General features: G+C 39.4%; 1 protein-coding gene across 14 annotated transcripts in view; it reads right to left on the bottom strand.

The window, feature by feature from the left end:
- The window catches only part of CLASP1 (cytoplasmic linker associated protein 1), a 272,320-nt gene that overhangs the window by 148,015 nt on the left and 101,101 nt on the right, over window positions 1-23,204 (bottom strand). For 13 of the 14 annotated variants that reach the window (XM_042994223.1, XM_042994217.1, XM_042994218.1 and 10 more), the window contains exons 7-8: window positions 22,076-22,173; window positions 8,314-8,381 (exon numbers count right to left, since the gene is read on the bottom strand). In XM_042994223.1, the coding sequence (XP_042850157.1) occupies window positions 8,314-8,381; window positions 22,076-22,173 (166 nt within the window). Of the gene's footprint in view, window positions 1-8,313; window positions 8,382-9,838; window positions 10,103-22,075; window positions 22,174-23,204 lie in introns of those variants that run through there. The other variant, XM_042994226.1, reaches the window with a different exon arrangement.

The following is a 23,204-nucleotide window of genomic DNA, read 5'->3' as shown; positions in this document are numbered from 1 at the left end:
TGAAAGGCTACACAAGATAATAATGGCTTGGCTTCTTAAGAAAGAAGACACTCAGTTCAGCTTTAAATGCATGCTTTGTCCTAGCTCCTCTGGGCAACAATTCAAATCTTACCTAACAACTCAACGTTGGTCTTTTCACTTTCAGATTTGCACAGGTATTTCTCATTTCCAACAACTTAGAAGAGATATCGAACATTTTGCAAATTATACATTGTTTTAGTAAAAAAAAAAAAAAAAAAAAAAGCAGGATGCATTTGGCAGCAAAATGGTGCCCTAGATACGTGCATGTGTAAGAGCCGATAATTTCATGAAATTTTATGATCATCTGTTATCTGGTTTACAGTTTGTTAGCAACCAATATTTTGTCTCTTTCTCTAGCTGCAGATTCATTATGGAATCGTCATGGATTTAATCAACATGGTACTTTCATTTTCTCCTTATAAACAATGTTAGCTTTGCTCAAGAAACTCAAAGGCATGCACATTTTTAACCAAATTATTGTCCATGGGCCTCGCTTCAATCAAATCCAATTAAAGATCATTAAGTGGCCACAGATAAAGGACACTGACTAGTCTATAATTACTGGCTCTTTCATGCTTAAAATCCAATTCTCCCATGAGCATAAGCACATCTGCATGATTAAGAGAAAAACTTACATAGAAAATAATTTGCTTTTTGAAACCCATGGGAGACAAAACTGTAATTTTTGCTTCAAGGGGTTTGCTAATTATATGGAGATGGAAAAAAAGAAAAAGAAACATCTATAAAACAACATATTTTTAACTCCCATACTCCTGCCATTCAAAGCTGAATGGCCTTCGAGTAACCTAGCAACAAAAAAGAATCCTACAAAGATGAAATGTTCTATTAAGAGATAGGACACTCCTTTCCAATTGTTACTCAGCTGCTTTTCCATTACTGTTTTAGTCACAATTCTGCACTTAAAAAAAATTAAGTCCATGGGTTTTACATAAACACACTCAATTACGTATCTTAGAACAACCTACTTTTGAACATGTCAAGAAAGAGAACCCAAGATGAAACCCATCTCTTCTCTACAAGTACTGCTATTACATTAATAGCTTCTTTTACCTTAGCTCAAATCCAGAGTTTTTATTTCTTACTCAAAAGAGCATTATTATTCACAGTTAACAAAAAAAAGATGATAAATTTCATCAAAATTTAAACACAAGAAAGCAAAAAAACCCAAACAAAGAAAAAAAACACACCAAGAAACAAAAAACAAAAAAGCCCCACAGAATGGGGGGAAATATTTGCAAATCATATATCTGATAAGAGTCTTATATCCAGAACATACAAAAAATTCTTATAGCCCAACAACAAAAAGACAAATACCAATTTAAAAATGGGCAAAGCACAGCAATCAGACAAGAGGGAAAAAAAAAAAAAAGGCATCCAAATTGATAAGGAAGAAGTAATGCTGTCACTGTTTACAGACATGATACTATACATAGAAAACTCTAAAGAGTCCTCCCAAAAAACTATTAGAACTTCTAAATGAATTCAGTAAAGTTGCAAGATACAAAATTAGGATACAGAAATCTGTTGCACTTCCATACACCAACAACACAGTAGCAGAAAATGAAATATGAAAACAATTTCATTTAAAATTACACCAAAAAGAAAAAAATGCCTAGGAATAAAATTACAGAGGTAAGAGACCTGTACTCTGAAAACTATAAAACATTGATAAAAGAAACTAAAGGGCTACCTGGCTGGTGTGGTCAGGGCAGTATGTGACACTTGGTCTCAGGGTCATGGGTTTAAACCTCATGAAAGAAGGAAAAAGGATAGGATAGGATAGGATAGGATAGGGTAGGGTAGGGTAGGGTAGGGTAGGGAAGGGAAGGGAAGGGAAGGGAAGGGAAGGGAAGGGAAGGGAAGGGAGAAACTGAAGACAACACAAACAAATGGAAAGATATACCATGCTCATGGATTGAAAAATTAATTATTAAAATGTCAGATTCAATGCAACCCCTACCAAAATACCAATAGCATTTTTCATAAAATCAGAATTATCTTAAGGTTTGTATGGAACAAAGATCTTAAATGCCAAAGCAATCTTGGGAAAGAAGAACAAAGCTGGAGATATCACAATTCCAGATTTCAAGATATACTACAAAACTACGATAATCAAAACAGCACAGTACTGGCACAAAAACCGACATACAGATCCATGGAACAGAATAGAGGGCCTAGAAATAAATCCATGTTTGTATAGTCAATTAATCTCTGACAAAGGAAGAATATACAATGGGGAAAAGACTATCTTTTCAATAAATGATATTGGGAAAACCTGACAGCTACACACAAAACTGGACCACGTTCTTACACCATACACAAAAATAAACTCAAAATGGATTAAAGACCTAAAAGTGATACCTAAAACTCGTAAAAGAAAACAGAGGCAGTAATTTCTTGGACCTCAACCTTAGCAGTATCTGTATTGTCTCCTTAAGCAAGAGAAACAAAAGCAAAAATAAACTATTAGGACTACATCAAAATAAAAAACTTTTGCACAATAAAGGAAACCACTGACAAAATGAAAAGGCAATTTACTGAAGAGAAGATATTTGCAAATGCTATATCCAACACAGAGTTAATATCCAACATATATAAAGAACTTACACAACTAAACACCAAGAAAACAGTCAATCCAATAAAAATATGGACAGAGAACCTGAATAGCCATTTTCCCAAAGACATACAGATGGTCATCAGACATATGAAAAGATGCTCAACATCACTAATCATCAGGGAAATGCAAATCAAAACCATAATTAGATATCACCTTACACCTGTCATATAGACAGAATCAAAAAGAAATAATAAGTGTTGGCAAGTGTTGCAGAGAAAAAGGAACCCTTGTGCACTGTTCACAGGAATGTAAATTTGTGCAACCACTGTAGAAAACACTATGGAGGTTCCTCAAAAAATCAGAAACACCATATGATCCTAGAGTATTTACCGAGAGAAAACAAAAACACTAATTTTAAAAGATACATGCACCCATAGGTTTATTGCAGCATTATTTACAATAGCCAAGATATGAAAGCAATCCAAGTGTCCATTAATAGATGAATGGATAAAGATGAGGTGTGTGTGTGTGTGTGTGTGTGTGCGCGCGCGCACGCGCATGAATATTCCACATAATGGAATAATACTCAGCCATAAAAAGGAGTGAGATCTTGCCATCTGTAACAACGTGGATGGACCCAAACGGTACTATGCTAAGTGAAACAAGCCAGACAGAAAAAGACAAATATCATATCTTACTTACATGTGGAATCTAAAACACAAATGAATGAATGAAGAGACAAAAAGCAGAAACAAAGCCATAGAGAATAAACTGATGGTTGCCAAGGGGAGAAGGGTAGAAAAACAGCCAAAATGGGTGAAGGGGAATGGAAGGCACAGGCTTCCAGTTATGGAATGAGTAAGTCTCATGGATGAAAGGTATAGCATAAGGAATACAGTATTAACTGCAAAAGCACTGTATGATGACATAGGGTGGCTACACCTGTGGTGAGCACAGCATAACCTATAGAGTTGTTGAATCACTATGTTGTGGATCCAAAACTAATGTGACATTGTGTTGAATGATACTTTCAATCAAAGAAAATAAAAACACAAACAACACTTAAGAGAAAAAAAGGGAGGGCAAAAGACTTCAATAGAGATTTTTCTATAGAAGATCTACAAATGAGCACATGAAAAAACACTCAACACTGTTAGTCATTAGGGAAATGCAAATCAAAACCACAATGACACTTCATACCCACTACGATGACTATAATCAAAGAGACAGACAATAACAAGTATTGACTTAAATGTGAATAAATTACAACTCTTATACGTTGCTGGTGGGAATGTAAAATGGGACACATTTAGAAAATTATGTGCCAGTTAGGCAAAAAGTTAAACACAGAGTTACCACATGACCCAGCAATTCCACAGCAAGGGAATTTCAATTCCCACATAAAACATCTCCACATAAAAACATTCAGACAAATTATTCACAGTAGCATTCCTCACAATAGTCAAAAAGTGGAAACAACCCAAATGTCCATCAACTGATGAAGGGATAACATAAGGTCGTATCTATACAGCAGTGAAATATTATTCAGCCATAAAAAGGAATGAAATACAGATACATGCTACTCCATGGGTAAACCCTGAAAACATTATGCTAAGTGAAAGAAGTCATATACAAAAAGCCATAAAATCTATGACTGCACTTATATAAAATGTCCTGAATAAGCAACTCCCTAGAGACAGAAAGCAGGCTGTCAGGGACTGGGAGAAGAAAACAGGGAGTGCTAATGATCATAGGTCTCCTTGGAGGTGATAAAAATATTATGGAATTAGATAACTGCACAGTTTTCTAAATATACAAAACAACACAGAAGTATACACTTTAAAAAAGTAAATTTTTGTCTATAGATTATATCTCAGTATTTATTACGTTTTAAAAAATGTTTGTTTATTTTAAAGAGAAAGATAAAGCATGAGCCGGGGAGGGACAGAGAGAGAGGAGACACAGAGTCCGAAGCAGACTCCAGGCTCTGAGCTGTCAGCACAGATCCTGCCGTGGGGCTCAAACCCAAGAGTGTGAGATCATGACCTGAGCCAAAGTCGGACGCTTAACCAACTGAGCTACCCAGGCACCCCCATTATATCTCAATATTTAAAATAAGCTGATGATTTCCCCTCCAAAAATAATCCAACACCTGCTTGTGATAAAAACTTAAATAGGAATAGATGAGAACTGCCTCATCTTGCTCAAGAATATCTACAAAAACAACTACAACTAACATCATGCTTAGTTGTGAAGGACCTAAGACTGGGAACAATGTAAGGATGTCTACTCTCACCACTTGTACTTAATGTAGTGGAAGAAATTCTAGCCAATGCAATAAGGCAAGAAAAAGAAAAAGTATACAGATCTCAAAGAGATAAAACTATTCCTATTTGCAGATGATTTGTTTACGCAGAAAATGCCAAGGAATCTACAAAAATTCTAAGAACCAATAGAAGAGTTCAGAAAAGTCAGAGTCTACCTATATAAGGAGCAAACTGGAGAAAGCAGTAAGCAGAGCAGTCAATGGTCTGATGTCCAGAGCAATTAAAAAACTGGTTCCACTGGGAATCAATGGGCAAAAAACCCCCAAAATTAGAAGGGGGGATGGGTTTTATTATGTTCTGACTATGGTTTCTCTATGCTATCAGGATGTTCAATGACTCAAGAAAAGAAAGAAATTAAGTGGTTTGCTTTTGACAGCTACTGAACATCTTACCTAAGTCTCTCAAAGTTACAGTAAAGAGACTAAACTTCTCTGGGTTAAGAATTCTAAAATCTTTATATATATGCCTTATTCTGTTTTGGCCCTAACAATTAAAAAATAATACTACATATATTCAGAAGAAAGCTGAAATTTTAAGGCCTTCAGGAAGTTTTGAATTAAAATTTCCTTACCATCTATTATTTTTAACACAAATGCCTAAAAGTACTGTTTTCATTCTCAGTGCTTACCGCTTTACCACATATACACACATATAGGGATATGCAGGGGCAGTATTTACATGTGGACGTTTAGAATAAAATGTTGCTATGATGCACCCAATACCACAGGATTTTAGTATTCTTGACGATTAAATCCTGTGTGTCATGTTCATTAAAACTCAGTATATACACACTTTCCCAGACAAGCCTCCAGCATGGGTGTGGTCCTTCTCCCTGTGCCAGCAGCATAATGGGATTCTGTTTCATAGCTATAATTTATAACACAGGCTATAAAGCACAAACTCACTTTTCAGCCACCGCCCTTACCTCTTTACCTGGTACTTTCTATCTTGGTACCAACAAGTTTTAAACTGGGAAAACACACCAACTACGTGCACGCACACACACACACACACTTAGGAGCCCGTGTCTTGCAACTGGCTGGGCTGCCCTGCCTACACCAGCAGTGCCACTCATCACTGGATATCTGTGGAGTCCTGGTCCCAGCTCCACCATAGATATGTTGTAAAGCACATATAAAAGTATATACAAAAGCAGGGGATGGGACATCTGGCTGGCTCAGTCGGGAGGTCAGGCAACTCTCGATCTTGGGATTTTAAGTTCAAGCCCCATGTTGACGAGAGATTACTCAAAAAGAAAATCTTCAGGGGCACCTGGGGGCCTCAGTCAGTTAAGCATCCAACTCTTGATTTCAGCTCAGGTCACGATCTCATGGTTCATGGGATCGAGCCCCACATTGAGCTTGGCACTGACAGGGTTGAGAGTGTTTGGGATTCTCTCTCTGCCCCTCTCCTGCTTGCGCACATGTGCTCTTTCTCTCAAATAAGTAAACTTTAAAAGAAAAATGAATAGGCGTGCCTGAGTGGTTCAGCTGGTTACACATCTGACTCTTGATTTCAGCTCAGTCATGATTTTGCGTTTCATTGAGATGGAGTCCCATGTCAGGCTCTGCACTGACAGTGCTGGGCCTGCTTGGGATTCTCTCCCTCCCTCTCTCTCTGCCCTTCCCTCTCTCAAAATAAATAAATAAATAAGTTCTTTAAAAAAAAAAAAAAAGTAGGGGGCAATGTACAGAAATTATGCAATAAGATTACATACAAATTATATAGTTACAGAAAATGAACTACAAGTGAATATGCAATAAATGAAAACTGATTTGTTGGTGATAGCATAATTATAGTAAATATTCTTTTTCCCCTCTTAATATTATGTTTTTACAAACATACGAAAGAGAAGTTAAGAGAGATTAATGAAAGTATGTTTAGAGGTCTTTAAGCATTTTATAAGAAACATACTATCCAATGACAAATTCCCTACTGATATGGTAGGTACACAGCTGAGCAGAGGTCCAAAGACCGGGATCCTGTTTCTGCTCTGCCTTTATGTACTAGGAGGAACTTTCCTGAAAGTGACAAACTCTTTTTTACAACCTCAAGATATTCAAAACGTGAAAGCTATGTGGTGATCTAAGAGCCCTGAAATCACCATGATGCAATGAGCTATCTGAGAGTTAGAAAAAGTCCTTGTTGGCAACTGCCTTATGAGGACTTCACTCATACAGTGATTCACTTGTCTTTTCTTCCCCTTCTGGAATCACAAGAAATATCCACTTGTCCTCAAACATCCTCACAAGGTATAGTAAAATGAATACAGGTACCAGAAACAGTAAGTCACAGTTCAAATCTAAGTTATTTTGTTTATTTATTCCACAATATTTATTGCACACCTATACCACATGCCAGGGAACTTTTGAGGCACTAAAGGTAAAGAAAGGAATAATACAAAGTCCTTGCCCTCGTGAACAAACATTTTGCAGTGATACGCAGTAAGAAGGAACATTAAACAGGATGAAGGCACAGAGTACCCTTCGAACACTGGATATGCTATACTGGCTGACCTCGGTAATGGAGTGTGTCTGCAGCCGAGATCTGGATGGAATGAGAAGGAGAGCCACGGGGACACCCAGGGGACAAATGTTTCAAGCAGAAAGAACTGTAAGCACAGAGGCCCTGAAGCAGGAGAAGCATGGAATGTTCAAAATTAGTAAGGAGGCCAATGGAAGTAGAGCCAAGAGAACCTTGGAGAAGAACATCACGATATCAGAATGGTAGCCAGCGTCAGATCGTGTCAGGGCCTGGTGGGCCATGGTGAGCCACCGAACTGCAGTCTCTGTGTGATGGAAAACCTCTGGAGGATTCTGAACAGGGGATTAACACCACTCGAGTTACATTCTAAAAGGATTACTCTGGGGGCGCCTGGCTGGCTCAGCTGGCAGAGCGTGTGACTCCGTCTCAGGGTCGTGAGTTCGAGCCTTACGATGGGCGTGGAGCCTACTTAAATTTCAAAAATTGAAAAATAATAAAAACAGAAGGATCCCTCTGATGGCTGTATGGAAAACAGCCCGTGGGCGGCGGGAGAGAGTAACAGCAAGGACAGTGGTTGCGTGTCTACCGTGAGAGCACAGGGAAAAGAGCACGACAGCTCGGTAGCAGGAGAAGGGCAACGACTGCGGCAGAGGCCCAGGGAGTCCAAATGTGCTTGTAACAGTAAAGCCAACAGGATTAGTTCCCGAATTCAGTGCGAGCTACAAAAGAAAGCCAACAACCTCACAGCTTCTGGCCTGGGAAAGGGGGAGGGTCAATGGAGGTTAAGTCTTCAGACCTAGAAACTGTTCTCAAGGTATCAAATTCAGCTGTTCAGAAATAGCACGAGCATTTCGGACCTAAAACTGAAAAGGCAAAAATAGAACAACTGCTTTTTCTACTCACCGTTTGCTGATTGGATCATGTTTCCAGATTTTTGAACTTCATCAAATTTTGTAAAAATTACATTCAACCTGTATGAAAAAAAAGCACACATATATGTAAAGACTGTTAATCACTGTTCACAGTCAATTATATTAAAACACTAATGTGAAACTGAATCACACTCCAAAAAAAAGTCAATGATATAAACCCACTTAATAACAAAAACAGCAACTACATTAATAACATTAATAACATCCAATAATAATCAAGCACTTACAGACCAAGCACTGACTTAGGGCTCTCTCTGAAAAATCTTGTTTAATCCTTACCACAGCCATGTATGAGATTATCATCCCCATTTTACAGATGAAGAAATCAAGACCCAGTAACTTGCTTAGGGTAACACAGTCAGGGTAGAAGATGCTAGCCCGGAGAGTAAGAATCCACAGCCCGTGATCTCAGACACTGCATTAAACTGACTACTCGACACAAAATGTATACATTATGAAAAGCCTGTATTTCTCCTATTTCTAAGCACAGACTGTTACTGTTCAAATGCACCAACATTACAATATACAGGCTTTTCTGTGACTTACACTTAATTCAGAAATGCTTAAGTAATTTCTCCAGAAACAAACAGTGACTAGGTAATCTTTAATTGAAAAAAAAATCTACATGACATTTTCTATTAATGGATCATTTTCACCTTGACACTTTAATTGAAACAAAATCCCTTAAACCAGTCAAAATATTCCATCCTAGTGACACCAATAATGAGAGGAAAACGGGGTGGGGTAGATGGGTGCTAATCTCGCCTGGTAGAAAAAGTCAAGAAAAAACTAGGCTTTCCCAAGCCAAAACAGATACACTGGAATAAGTGTAAAGGCAGAGATTCGAAAGCAATATATTTTTGCGTTCAAACCTACACCACCAATTCCAGGGACCAGACTAGAAATTTTAGCACTTGCTTACAAACCATTCTGTCATACAAGCTCTAATCATTTCAAACATGTTTGTCTTTTCTTCGCAACTAGAATGGGCTCTTCTTCAGGACAGGGATGGGAACCATGTACTTTTGGTATTCTGTACGTCACGCAGGAGAGTTACATCACGGCGTGAAGACTGTTCCTGCCCTCACTACAGAAACTGCACACATTCTGGCCTCCGTTCCTTCAGAGTTCATTCACTGAGTCTAGTACTGAGCTGGCCAGACGCTGAGGTGTGTAAAGTCCCTAATTTCTACAGCTTCTACTTCATTCTTTCCTACTTAGGATGCTACATTCTAAGTCACAGGGGAGCCAAAACTACATATCAGCAAAGAGAGGTAAAATGGAGGGGATAAAGGGGCCTGACATACTGCCTCTCCCCCTTCCCACACCATGGCAGAGATCAATCTTCTTGGCCCATCTTTCCATCTAAGCCCAGATGTAGCCTCAAAATCCTTCCCCGACCTGCTCCAGACAGCCATTACCAATTAATCAAAGTTGGCACCACTGAATTACAAAAAACTTGTGTCACCTGAGGACCAGATATGAGTAAAACTCACTTTCAAATCCAGAGGCTACTAAAGATCTGGAAAAATGTCTTAGAATCAATTTCCTATGATGTTTCCATCACCTTCCCTTTTATGAGCACCAAAGATCTCCAGTGGCATAAAAAAGCACATAAATAATATCACTACACAGGTTGCCAGGGCATGCCCTGACCAACTTACCACTTTATTGTGTCACAACTACACCCTCTGACGTGAGCATGCCTGCAAGTTTGCAAGGTAGGGACAAGGCATACCTCTAGCCTCGCTGGTCCTAAAATTACTGCGAGGGGCAAGTATTTCATCCGTTCCTGGTAGAGTAGTCACCTTGTCAATGGCAACTGAGAACAAGACTGTAGACTCCATCTGGGGTAATGTCTACTCACTGGGGCCACATTACCCCCAACTAGCAGGCCCAAACAACTAGGGATGAGAAGGCTAAAATGATTGCTGCCTTTTCGGTACCTGCACTTTCATGCAGAAATCCCTCGGGAAGGCATGCCTTTCCCTCTACCCACACCCGTCTCAGTAGGTGCACCTCATTCTCTACTCAGCGATGCCTATACGGCGGCTCCTAAGAAGGCTACCACCTCAAGAGACCAGTAACCTGGCTTCAGGACAGTCTAACCCCAACAGAGCATTCCTTAGGAATGGCTTTTGTCTGCTAGCTCTGAACACAGCAATACACAACGCCTCCCTGGGACCAGCGAATTTGCACAAGCCAAACAGGGTGAGTTTTATACATTCAGAGACACTGAATGATGTGTCGAAGTAACGATTACCCTCTGAAGCCACCAAGTGTTTTTCATTTTTGTCTGTGAAATCTCTGGATCTCAAATCTGAATTAAATTTCTTTACTATTCTCACAAATAACTAGTACCATTTCTTCCTGGTTTTTCTGAATTCAAAATTTATATCCAACTCCTCAATCCCAACTGGCATTGCTTTTTTTTTTAGCGTGAGATCTAGTTATTCCTTCCTAGAATATCCTACAATATAAATTTAAAATAATTTCCTAAAAGCACTAGTAAGCTCACAGTCAACAAGCTCCACTCATACACTCAGAGCTAAGTGACTTTTTAGTCTACTACTCTTAAATGTGAGCAGACAAACCAATTCAAAGATGCGTGAGCAAAGCTTCTAAAGTGAAAAAGGGAGTCCCAAGATGAACAAACGTATACCCCAGAATCCCAATTCAGAGGAAAGAAGAAGAATGAGAAGTTTTTAAAATATATCATTAATACTCCCAAAGAGATAAAGAAAATAGTGCGATTATAAAAGCAAACAGGGAAGGAGACCTTCAAAATGACAGAAAATCTGCTCCTCCAAAGAACAAAGCAAACATTCGCAAAATATGTCAAAATCAAGTTTTTCAAAGCTCTGGAAATTAAACAAAGGTTTGCTACAGTCCAAGGAGCCCTCTTCAAGAAAAACTGCTCAATCTTGGTAAGGACAGCAAGCTTTTCACTGTTTTGCTGTGTCTTATTTCCATCACCAACTCACCAGCTGAAAATCAACAACCTCACAATCATAATAGTTTGAAAACCAGCAGCCTCAAAGCCACTGGGAAGAGCTGAGCAAGTCTGGAGCACCATAAAAATCCCCATTCCAGGAGAACTGTAATGATTTGACCTGTCTGGCATATCCTAGAATCCCCATTCGCAGGGTTTTATTTTACATGATTCACAGCACATTCAGTAGGAGAGACTCTTACGCCTGAAGCCAAGATCAAAAAGAATCAGCAATAACTGCTTAACATGGCAACTGCCTAAGATGATGACAACTGGGGCAAAGACACTGACCAAAAAGCTTACAAAGAAAAATGGAGAATGAGATGTCCACAGGGGACTTTGAAAAAAAATCTGACACATTCCTGGGAATCTGAAAGACTATGCATAGGTGCAAGACTGTAGGAAAGTCTAAGACCTGAGAACACACTAATGTCTCATCGCTGGCTGACCTTGACGCTCTGCACAAGCAGACAGAAAAGGGGAAGGCAGAGATGCATAAACTGCCCACCAGAACACGGAAAACATTCCCCAACATACACAGACAGCACTTCAGCAAAGGCTGCGAGGCTGACTGGTTGGTTTAAGGCATCCAAGGAAATGTCTATCAAATCATTAGCTAGACACTATGCTAACCAAGTAGAGACTTCAGTAGCCATACACATAAGAAAAAAATATAGACTTTATGGAATTAGTTCAGGAAAATTACTAAACAAGCAGGGAGGAACAAACACCAAGAACAACAAATCTGCAGAGAAAAACAGACTGTGATGTCCAAAGGTGCACAATATATTATTTTAAATGACCTGTTTCAACAAAAAATTTATACATGTAAAGAAGCAAGAAAATATGGCCCATAAGGAGAAAAAAAACACAAAAATCAGTCATCAGAACTATCCTTAAAGGAAGCCCAGAGACTGAACTTATTGGATGAATATTTGAAATCAACTATTATAAGTATGTTGAAAATAAGTAAAGGAGATTATTTCTAAAGAACTGAAGGTAAGTATAAGAACGTCTCACCAAATAGAGAATATCACTGAAGAGACAGAAAACATAAGAATCCTATAGAGATTCTACAAATGAAAAGTATAAAACTGAAATAAAAAATTCACTAGATGGGTGCCTCACTGGACTGGTTGATAGAGCATGCAAATCCTGATCTCTGGGTTGTGGGTTTGAGCCCCACGTTGGGCATAGAGATTACTTTAAAAAAACAAAATCTTAAAAAAAAAAAAAATTCACAAGAGGGCTCAACAACAAATTTGAGTTGAGAGAAGAAAAAAGCTGCAACCTTGAAGAGGAGTCAGTTGACAATATTCTGTCTGAGAAACAAAAGAAAAGGAACAGGGCACAAACAAACAAACAAACAAACCAGAGCCTAAGAGTTCATGTTCTTATAATGTACCAACATATATACATATATACGTACCAACAAAACATATAATGAAATACCGGAAGAAAGAAAAAAAGGACAGAATATATGGAGAAATAATGGCCAAAAACTTCTCACATTTTATATAAAATTTTAACCTACATATTCAAGAAGCTCAACAAACTCCAAATAGAATAAACTTAAAGAGATCCTAACCAACACACATGAGAAACAAACTGCTGGAAGAAAAGACAAAATCTTGAAAGCAACAACAGGGAAGGCACTCTTTGTGTACAACGAATCCTCAATAAAATAAATAAATAAGGGGCGCCTGGGTGGCTCAGTCGGTTAAGCGGCCGACTTCAGCTCAGGTCACGATCTCGCGGTCCGTGAGTTCGAGCCCCGCGTCGGGCTCTGGCCTGATGGCTCAGAGCCTGGAGCCTGCTTCCGATTCTGTGTCTCCCTCTCTCTCTGCCCCTCCCCCGTTCATGCTCTGTCTCTCTCTGTCTCAAAAATAAATAAAACGTTAAAAAAAAAAAATTAAAAAATAAATAAATAATTTCTCATAAAAAAAAAGGAAAAACAGTGGAGATCAAGTGGCAGTGATTTCAAAGTCTTAAAATTTTAAATCTGAACCAAGTATACCTCAATAATTTGAAAATAAATACATACGCACATTAAAAAACAACAACAAACCTAAAAATCTCAACCAAGAATTCTGTATCCAACAAAATTATCCTTCAAAAATGAAGCAGAGAATCCTCTCTGGACCAATGATATTTCAGTCTTTACATGAACGAATTTTAGGCTCTGGGTAGGGGAAAATGAAGAATTTAAGACATTCCTAGATAAACAAAAAAAACCAGAGGAGTCCTTCAGACTGAAATGAAAAGAGACCATACATTAGCCCAAATCCACATGGAGATATAAAAAACACCAGTAAAAATAACTACAAAGGTAAACATAAAACTTAGGTAAACATAACAGACAGTATAAATATATATATTTTTTGTTTTTAACTCTTCTCGTCTCCTACATAACTTAACGGGAAACTACATAAAGCCATAATTATAAAACTGTGTGTGTTGGTGAGCTGTAATATATAAAGACATATAAATAAACACGACAGAAGAAAGGAAGGGAGAAAACAGAAAAGTAAAGTTTTTAATACTGAAATTAATTAAGGGTAATAATTCTAACTAAGCTTCTATAAATTCAGATGTCAACTGAAATCCCCAGAGCAAACACTAAGAAAATAATTCCAAAAAAGAATAGTAAAAGAAACAAGAAAATTAAAATGGTACACAAAAAAATATTTTTCACATAAAATAAGGGAGTAACAGAGAAGAAACAAAGGGGTCATGACATACAAAACACAAACAGCAAAATAGCAGAAATAAAATCTCATTGATACTACATTAAATATGAATGAATTAAACACTCCATTGAAAAGGCAAAGATGATCAGACTGAATAAATAACACTCAACTATATGCTACCTACAAGAGATTCAGGTTAGATACAAAGACAGAGACAGAAAATAATAGGACAGAAAAACATACTCCATGCAAACAGTGCTCAAAAGAGGTCTGGAGTGGCTATACTATTATTAGACAGCATAGACTTGAAGACAAAAATTGCTACCAGCGACAAGGACATTTTACAATGACAAAAGGGTCAACACATCATGAAGATATAGTAATTTTATGTACCTAAGAACAGAGCCCCAAAATATATGAAGCAAAAGGTGACAGAACTGAAGAGAGAAATAAATAATTTAGTGGTATTAATTGGAGACTTCAATATCACACATTTCAATAATTAACAAAATACAGATACTTCTCAAATGCACCTGGAACTTTCTCCAGGGAAGATCACACGCCAGAACACAAAACAAGCCTAAAACAAAATTCAAAGAAATGAAATCACAGAACATAGAAATTATGATCTATAACCGCAGTTAAGATAAAATTAGAAATCAATGACAAGTAAAAATGAGAAAATCACAAATAATGTAAAAATTTAATAAAACACAAATAACACAACAGCACTTAAATAACAGTTAAATAGCACTCAAAACACTAACATAACACTTAATAACAAAGAGGTCAAAGATAAAAGCAAACAGCAAATTAAAAAATACTCCAATACGAATAAAAACGGACACAATATGCACAACACAGTATGCAGCTTTAGTAGTACTTACAAAGAAACTGACAGGTGTAATTGCCTACATTAAAACAGAAGATATTAGGGGTGCCTGGGTGGCTCAGTCAGTTAAGCGTCCAACTTTGGCTCAGGTCAGGATCTCACAGTTCCTGAGTTCGAGCCCCATATCAGACTCTGTGCTAACGGCTCAGAGCCTGGAGCCCGCTTCAGATTCTGTTGTCTCCCTCTCTCTGTGCCCCTCCCCCACTCACACTCTATGTATGTGTGTCTCTCTCAAAAAGAAATAAACCTTAAAAAAATTTTTTTAAAGAAGGTATTAAATCAATAACCTAACTTTCTATCTTAAAAAACTGGGAACTCAAACCAGGCAAAAGGAAGGAAAAAATAAAGATTAAAGCAGAAATATATGAAATAGGAACCAGAAAAACAATAACAATCAAGAAGTCAAAACTTAGTTCTTTGGAAAAAAAAAAAAAACAAATTTGACAAATCTTTAATCTGATCAGAAAAAAAAAAAAAGACACAGATTACTAAACTTAAAAGATAAAGGAAGGCACAGTACAACTATCCTTACAAAAATAAAAACAAACAAAAAAAAAGCCTATGAACTGTGTGTTAAAAATTAGATAACCTTAAGTGGACAAATTCCTAGACAGTCACAAACTACCAAAAGGGACTCAAAAGGAGACAAAATCTGAACAGGCCTATAACCAAGTAAAGAGACTGGATTATAACACCTAGGGGTGTCCGGCTGGCTCAGCTGGAAGAGCATGCGACTCTTGATCTCTGGGCAGTATTCCCCAAACTCAATGTGAATTCAGTTTCTACCGAATTCCTAGCTGCCCTTTTCCCAGAAATTGACAAGTACATCCTAAAATTCACGTAGACCTGCAAGGCACCCAGAATAACCAAAACAATCTTGAGAAGAACAAACTTGGATTTCAAAATTTACTACAAAGCTGGTACAGTGAGGTACCAGGAGGACAGACATACAGATCAACGAAATTACAAAAAGAAATCCTTACATTAACGGTCAAGTGATCTTCAAGAAAGGTAAAGAAAATTTCTAAAAACCACAATGAGGTACGCCTTGGGATGGCTATTATCAAAAATAAAACAACACAAAAACACAAAACCACCACCTTTGGCACTGCTGGTAGGAATGCAAAATGGTACAACACCTCTGGAAAACGGTATGGCGGTTTCTCAACAACTTAAACCTAACAGGATACGATCCAGCAAGTCCACTTCTAAAATCTAACCAAAAGAACTGGATGCAAGGAACGTAGGAGCTACCTGCGCATCCATTTTCATAGCAGCATTATTCACAATAGCCAAAAGGTGGAAACGAGTGCCCATCAACAGAGGAATGGATAAACAACAGAGGAATGGATAAGGACACACAGTGAAATTGTATTCAGCGATACGAGGGAATGACTCATGCTACAGTGTGACTGAACTCTGAACACACCGTGGTAGGTGAAAGAAGGCAGTCAGGGAAAAGTTACACTTTGTGTGATTTTATTTATTTTGTTTTGTTTTGTTTTGTTTTGTTTTGTTTGATTAAACCCATGTATTTGTAAAAATTTACAAAATAAAAAGATGACTTATAAAAATAATTACATTTTCCATATGAGCTGCTGATTAACAAATTGACTTACATGTGTCATATATCTTTCAGGCTGTTTAGTGGGTATTCTTCAAGATCAATCACTCCCTAAACTAACTCTCTATGTTATTTAGATTTATATATACCTTGATTATCTTGATTTCGTGTTTGAATACATCATGGAATTGTGTTAACATTTACATTTGAAATCAAGTTTTTAAAATTACTCCAAGAGTACATATATCACTAATTATTGTCCCACCCTTACTGGAGAATTCCAGACGTACCATCTAAACTACTCTCAGCAAATTGTAACATTTTGCATTACTGCATATTCAGCATTTTAAGCATATCAGCAGCACATGCCCATAGGGACTATATGTTTTAAGATGCAATATTAAATCATTCAAGGCAATAAAATTATATTAATGTTTTAATTAGAGCATTAAATGGCTTCATTTGGTATTCCTGCTGTCACAAGGTCATTTAATCACACTTTGTGTGATTTTACCTGCAAATCTCAAAACAGGCAAATCCATAGGAATAAAAAATAGACGAGTGGTTGCCAGTCTGGGTGGAAGGAAGGAATGGAGAGTGACTGCTAATGGAAACAGGGATTCTTTTCAAATGTTCTAAAACTTGATAGCAGTGATGGCTACATAACTTTCTAAATACAGTGAAAACTGAACTGTTCACTCTAAAGGGGAAACGGTAAATTATGAAAAATATGAAAGTTATGGTATAAGAATATTTCAAGAAGGCTCTTATTTTAGAAAACCCGAAACAATGCTATAAAAAGGGAACGTACAATTGTAACAAAAAAGGAAAAAATTTTAAATCAAATATCCAATAATGGAATGGTTGGAAGATAAATTTGAGAAAATCTCCCAGAAGGTGGAGCAAAATTATCAAGACAGAAATGGGAGGAAAAAATGAAATCAGAGGACTGGTCCAAGTCCCCGCCCAGACTGAAAGGCCCTCCAAGGGCACTGCACAAAAAAATGAGTATAGTCTCGTAAAAGCCCCATTGACATAAAGTTTCAGACAAACTCTGGGTGCAAAGAGAACCAAAGTTATCTACATAGGATGAAGAATCAGAAGGACTTTGGAGTTCTCAGTAGAAACACTGAAAGCTGGACACAATGGGGCACTGGCTTTAACATTCTGGAAAAAGCCTTCCAATCTGGAGTTCTAAACCGCAGCACACTATTAATATCAAGATAGAACAAAGACTCCTCAAAGTCAAAAAAGTTTTCCTTCTCCATGTCTCTTCTCGGACAGCTACTGAAGAATATGCACAACTCAAGTGAGAAAGAAAACCAGGAAAGAGAAGATGTGGTCTTTGAGAAACAGGTGCACCGGCTAAGAAGACAGAAGTGAAGCCCCAGGATGATGACAAGAGAGAGACATCAGGACGATAAAGGAAGAGATGGTGAGGGCAGCCAGTCCAGACTGGAGCAGGTTCAAGGGCAGTATGTAGACGGTACTAGCACACGGTAAGCATGGAGACAACTACTCAAATGAAAGTAAGACCATCATTAACCCAGGGAAAACAAAATGTTGTGCAGAAAAAAAGGGTAAAGCCATCAGTTCCCCGGGTACAGTGGGCTGTAAATAGCACACACGGTCATAATATAAACAAAATGCTGTCATAACCACAAGTAAAACATAGCTACAACTGGTGGACAAGGAGATGTCAAATGGCTTGGCATGGTCAGGAGGAGCTGAAATTCATCCTCCGTCATGCAAAGTACAATTCTTACAGCGACAGAAACCACACAGGACAACACGTGCACGGTATTTACAACCACAGAGACAGGGCAGTCAGCACCCAGTGTTTGCCTCTGTGGGGAGATGGCAGAAGGGTAAGGGACTGCCTTTCTTCCGTGTATCTTATAAATTGAGTCAACTCTGTGTAAACGCCTCGCATGTAAAAGTTAAAAATGAAGGAACATCACAGAACACATTTCTCCTCTGCTTTTGCCTTGGGCCCTCTCTATACCGCTAAAGCTTACACAAGCAACTTAAAAATAAGTTTCAATTCTTCCCTTAGCGACACAACTGTTAGTAATGACTAGTGGATGTTCATAAATTTTTTAAGTTGAGGTAGCAAAACAAATACACTGACAGAGCCATGCAAAACTATAGGTGTGAGAGGCCAGTGCTAACAAATGCATCAGAGGACCAGGCCACAGCTCCATCTACGAATTAAAGGACCTTCAGGTTTAAAGCAGCTACTGTTTGAGGAGTCTGGTTCCCAAATGACGGTCTCAGAAGCAATTTAACACCATAAACTTCGTGAACTAAAATCTGTCATGGTGGATAAAGATATTTTCTGGAATGTGCCATGGGGTGACAGTGAATGTCACAGTGGGCTAAAAGCCTGTGTCTAGGAAAGAAGCCACAAGGAACTACAGGTGTGCCACACATGTCTCACAAATACCGCACGACACCATGGCATCTTACAAAGTCAGGCAGAAATTCATCACGTTACTTTCCGACCACACCATGTGCACGAACTGCGAAGACAGTGTGTGTAAGACTGTAAAATGCTATACTGACCAAACTCAACTATGCGGAGACCTTCTGATGTGCAGAAGATGTTGTTGACTATCTCCACGTTATCTGGTTGCATGTGATTTTAGCCACCAGATAGATAACGAGACCCAAATCATAACTGAATACGTGACCCAAAAGCGAAGGTCCAGTCCCCCCAACGTGAAGCTGACGAAAGGCCAAGCGTCTGCCCAGCTGTGAAATGGAAAAAGAAACCGCACCTCAAAGCACATTATGGCTCTTATCATTTAAGTCACTCAGCTGATGTGAAGGCATCTGTTTCATCACGTATTTCTTAGAGATCGAATTAATCTTCTCAAATACAACACGTACTCAATGGACAAACTCTTAAGAGTACAGCATTTCTATTGCAGGATTAAATCCAAGTGTCAGAAAGCACTGCGCACATCCCACAGTATTTTATTAGTCTTGTGGTGTCTTGCTAGGCTGAAAATCAACGATGCTCACATAACAGCAAAACAGGTGTATGTAAACGATGTACCAGAAGTCTAGAACGTTCAAGTACTCCCGTCAGCCCCTTGGAGCCACATATAGCAGACAATGAATTTTCTGAACAACCAGAGGATTTTTTAAAAGAGCGGAATTTCATTCCATTTGTATGTATCACCAGCAAAATCGAAATAAAGGTGGCAGCCGGGGCCTCAGACCGTCACAGTGCTAGTGAAGGGTCTTGTAATCAATACAAAGAAACATGAAGTTTTGGCTTCTTTCACCGGAATGATGCCGTTGAAGCACCAACAGCCTCCCTCTCCAGGCACTGTGTCCACCAGTTTTACGACGACAGCCGTGAAGGATGTGGGCCCGTTTCCCTAGGACTGCCCTCTCCGTGTGGTCTACAATTTGTAGGAAGTAATTTAGGTCACACGAAATATCGGCAAACCTCATTCTCATTCGGAGGCCCAAGCTCTTCTGTAGCTTTTCAATATTAAAAAAAAAAAAAAAAAAAAAAAAAGGAGGGTGGTAGTGGAAAAAAACCAGTACTGGGTGTCTGGACAAAAAGGTTCTAGCCCCAGCTCTGGCTAGCATTAAATGCCCCTAGAACCTTACCTAAATCGCTCTCTGTGTTGGGGTCGCCAAGACCAGCCCCAGGTTTAACGATGGACTGGAAGGACTCAGGACTCGGCACACAGTCACACTCAGAGCAATCACTACCATACTTAAGGACTCTCTGAGAAACCAGCAACGGGAGAAGGTACGCGGGGTGAGGTCTGGAGGAAACCAGGCACAAGCTTCCTAGAGCCCCTCCCAGTGGAGTGGAGTCACAGGAGATGCGCTAAATGCCCCAGCAGCGAGCTGTGACAACGTGTGTGCCGTGCTGTCTCCCCGCTCTCTGCCGGGCTGGTCACGCAGACACCCCCTGCGTAGCACTTACCAAAATGCCGGACACCCAGAAGGAAAGCAGGTGTTCGGCATAACACCCACTGCTGGGGCACAGTGACCCACTCTTGCCCACTCTTTGGGAATGGTGGGAAGCCCCCCAGATAGTAGCTCCCAGCTGCCAGCCCAAAGCCAGCCTTGCGAGAAGGCCTCCCCAAGGACAGTAGTCTCCTCTGCACCTTCGCCTCTCGAGAGCTCCGTGTTCCCTTGTCACCTCCTGGACCCAGGAGCAGCCTTTAGACAGGATGCAGGAAGTCCCACTGGGTGAGATGGCGTGCTCGTGGCCTGGGACCACCGCAAGCTACATAGCCTGGTGAAGCCATCCCTGGAGAGCAGGGAAGGGCTTCAGTGCTCACAGCCTGTCTCCCAACGGTGATGCTGACGTCAGGGCTTCAGTAAGAAGCCCTCTCCCTCCAGCCCTGCTCTCCCTGCTCACCCGGGCCCTCCAATTTTCCCTGGGACACTGTGCAGTGCTTTAATCTTTGGGTTCGTCTTTCTCCTAAATGTTCTCCCATATACGCAAAGACCAGAAAGCTGAGGCTCATAAAACACAGTAACAAAAAAGTCTATTCTCACAGCTGACATGTTATACAAAAACATGAAAATAGTTTTATCCCCACCTAATTATCTTGCACGCAGCTCAGGTGCCATGGTGAGCAACCTGGGGTCAGACAGGACTCACGACAACACAGTAGAGCCCCACTCGACTGCTCCTGGAACTCCTACTTTAGGGTAAAAGGTCCACTTCCATCACATCCAATCAAGGGACATCAAGACAAAGGACTCCTGTATATTTCAAAGTCCCATTCCATATTTGGACTCCCAAGACTCTCTAACCTCTTGTGAAACAGGGTACAGAAAATTAAAAGGGGGGTCAGGAGACAGGGCTTCTGTGTACTCTCCCAAGTCACTTCACGTTTCTGGGCTTTCACGTTTCCGTCATCTCCAGGGACACAGTGACAGGCTCGGATAAGCTACTCCATAAGCCGAGGCCACGTCCAGCTTCCCAGGACTCACGCATTACTCTCTCACTTAAAGTAACGGGGCACCAAAAGGTTGAAGGTTTGTCCATCACACTTAAAATTATGGATATCCAGTTGTTCATTATTTTTTACAGTTTTGACTACAACAGAGACATCTGTGGACTCAGGCTGTCTTGGACCTGATGAGATGCTGAGCTCCTGGCATTGGTCTCGATGTACTGAGATTGACAGAATACTACCATTTCAAAGAATTACTTCTCTATTTCTATCCGGACTCATTCTGCAAAGGCTTCATTAATTCAAACAAATATATTTTAAGCACCTAGTACATGAGGTGCTTTGTGCATACAAGATATAGAACTACAGGAACCACAAGAATGGTGAATTTTTCAACACCACTCGATTTTAAATATACTTCTAAAATCAACACACAGCATGAAGCATGGCTAGGTGTCTGGGTGATAATCCTCCTTTTGAAGAAGTAGAATGGGAGGGGCCAGGACACAGGATCTGGACAAGATCCCCAACCACCAATCCTCCAACCATATATTCTTTGCATAAAATTACAACAAATTAAGTAGCGCAAACCAAGATGTTAACTGAAAAAAAGAATAGGGGAAGACGAGCAGAAGAAAGGAAAAAAGTCTGAACTCACCGGGACTGTGGTAATCCTTTTTTACTGAGATCTGCCCTCACACGTTCTCCTACATGTCTGTAAATTTCCACTAAGCTGTTTATTGCTGCATCTCGAACCTAGATGTAAAAGAAGAGATCTTACAGCTGCTCTGTGTCAATCCACAGCACTCGCTGCTGGGACACAACAGACTATACACCACCCCGAGTGTATCACCGATCTACCAAGGTGACTGTGATACAATCCCTTATAGACATTTGACTAGACAGAGCCATGTTTGACAGGCTGACGTCGCTGTACAATTCCAGTGAGTAAATTCAGGTCCCATCCCGGTAGACATGTAAAGTCCACATCCCTTAGTTCTTTCAATTCTTTCAGATGATGTCAGGAAACCAGAATTTTCAGACCATCCTCCCCAAACAGAAAACACTACAAATAAGTGAATTATACAAAAAACAAAATACCATGTAAAAAGCATTCTAGATTTAACTCAATAAAATAAATACTTAGTGAGCAACAAAAATGGGTAGTAAAGTCTACACAGAGCCCTGTATTCAAGAAGCTAACAGTCCTGAAAGGAGACAGGGGTTGGGGGGTCACGGGGAGTCCATAAATTCTATATTTAATACGGAGCACGATACTGTGAACATTATATAAGAGTACAAAGAGCTCCCACAGTTTAGGGAAGGGAGGAAGCACACAGAAGATACCAAGAAACATTTCCTGGAAGAGGAAGGAACCACTTAAAATGTGCTTGGGGACCAGCGTTTTACCAGGTAAAGACGGAATGAGACAGGTTCCAAACAAGGTACAGCCTGTGTGCAAAGGTATGAGAGCAGAGATGCAGGGCACGTGCTTCAGGAAGAGCAGGTGAGTGGCTGGCCAAACACAAACATGAACTCAGAAAGCAGCAATAAGCAAGGCTTAAGAAACAGAACAGATTGAAAACAAACAGAAACAGGGAAATTTGAATGTGGACTGTCTGTCCGTCAAACATGATCACTGTAGCAATGTTGAAATTTCTTGAATGAGAAAATAGCAGGCAGTTGCATGACAAAATACCCTTGCTATTGAGAGATACCCACTGAAGTATCTCAGCGTCAAACTATCACACGTGTAAGATACTTTCAAATGGCTCAGGAAAAAAAGA

The sequence above is a fragment of the Panthera tigris genome, chromosome C1, assembly GCF_018350195.1.
Source record: "Panthera tigris isolate Pti1 chromosome C1, P.tigris_Pti1_mat1.1, whole genome shotgun sequence".
Classification (NCBI taxonomy): Eukaryota; Metazoa; Chordata; class Mammalia; order Carnivora; family Felidae; genus Panthera; species Panthera tigris.
This window is presented reverse-complemented; position numbering and strand designations above follow the sequence as displayed.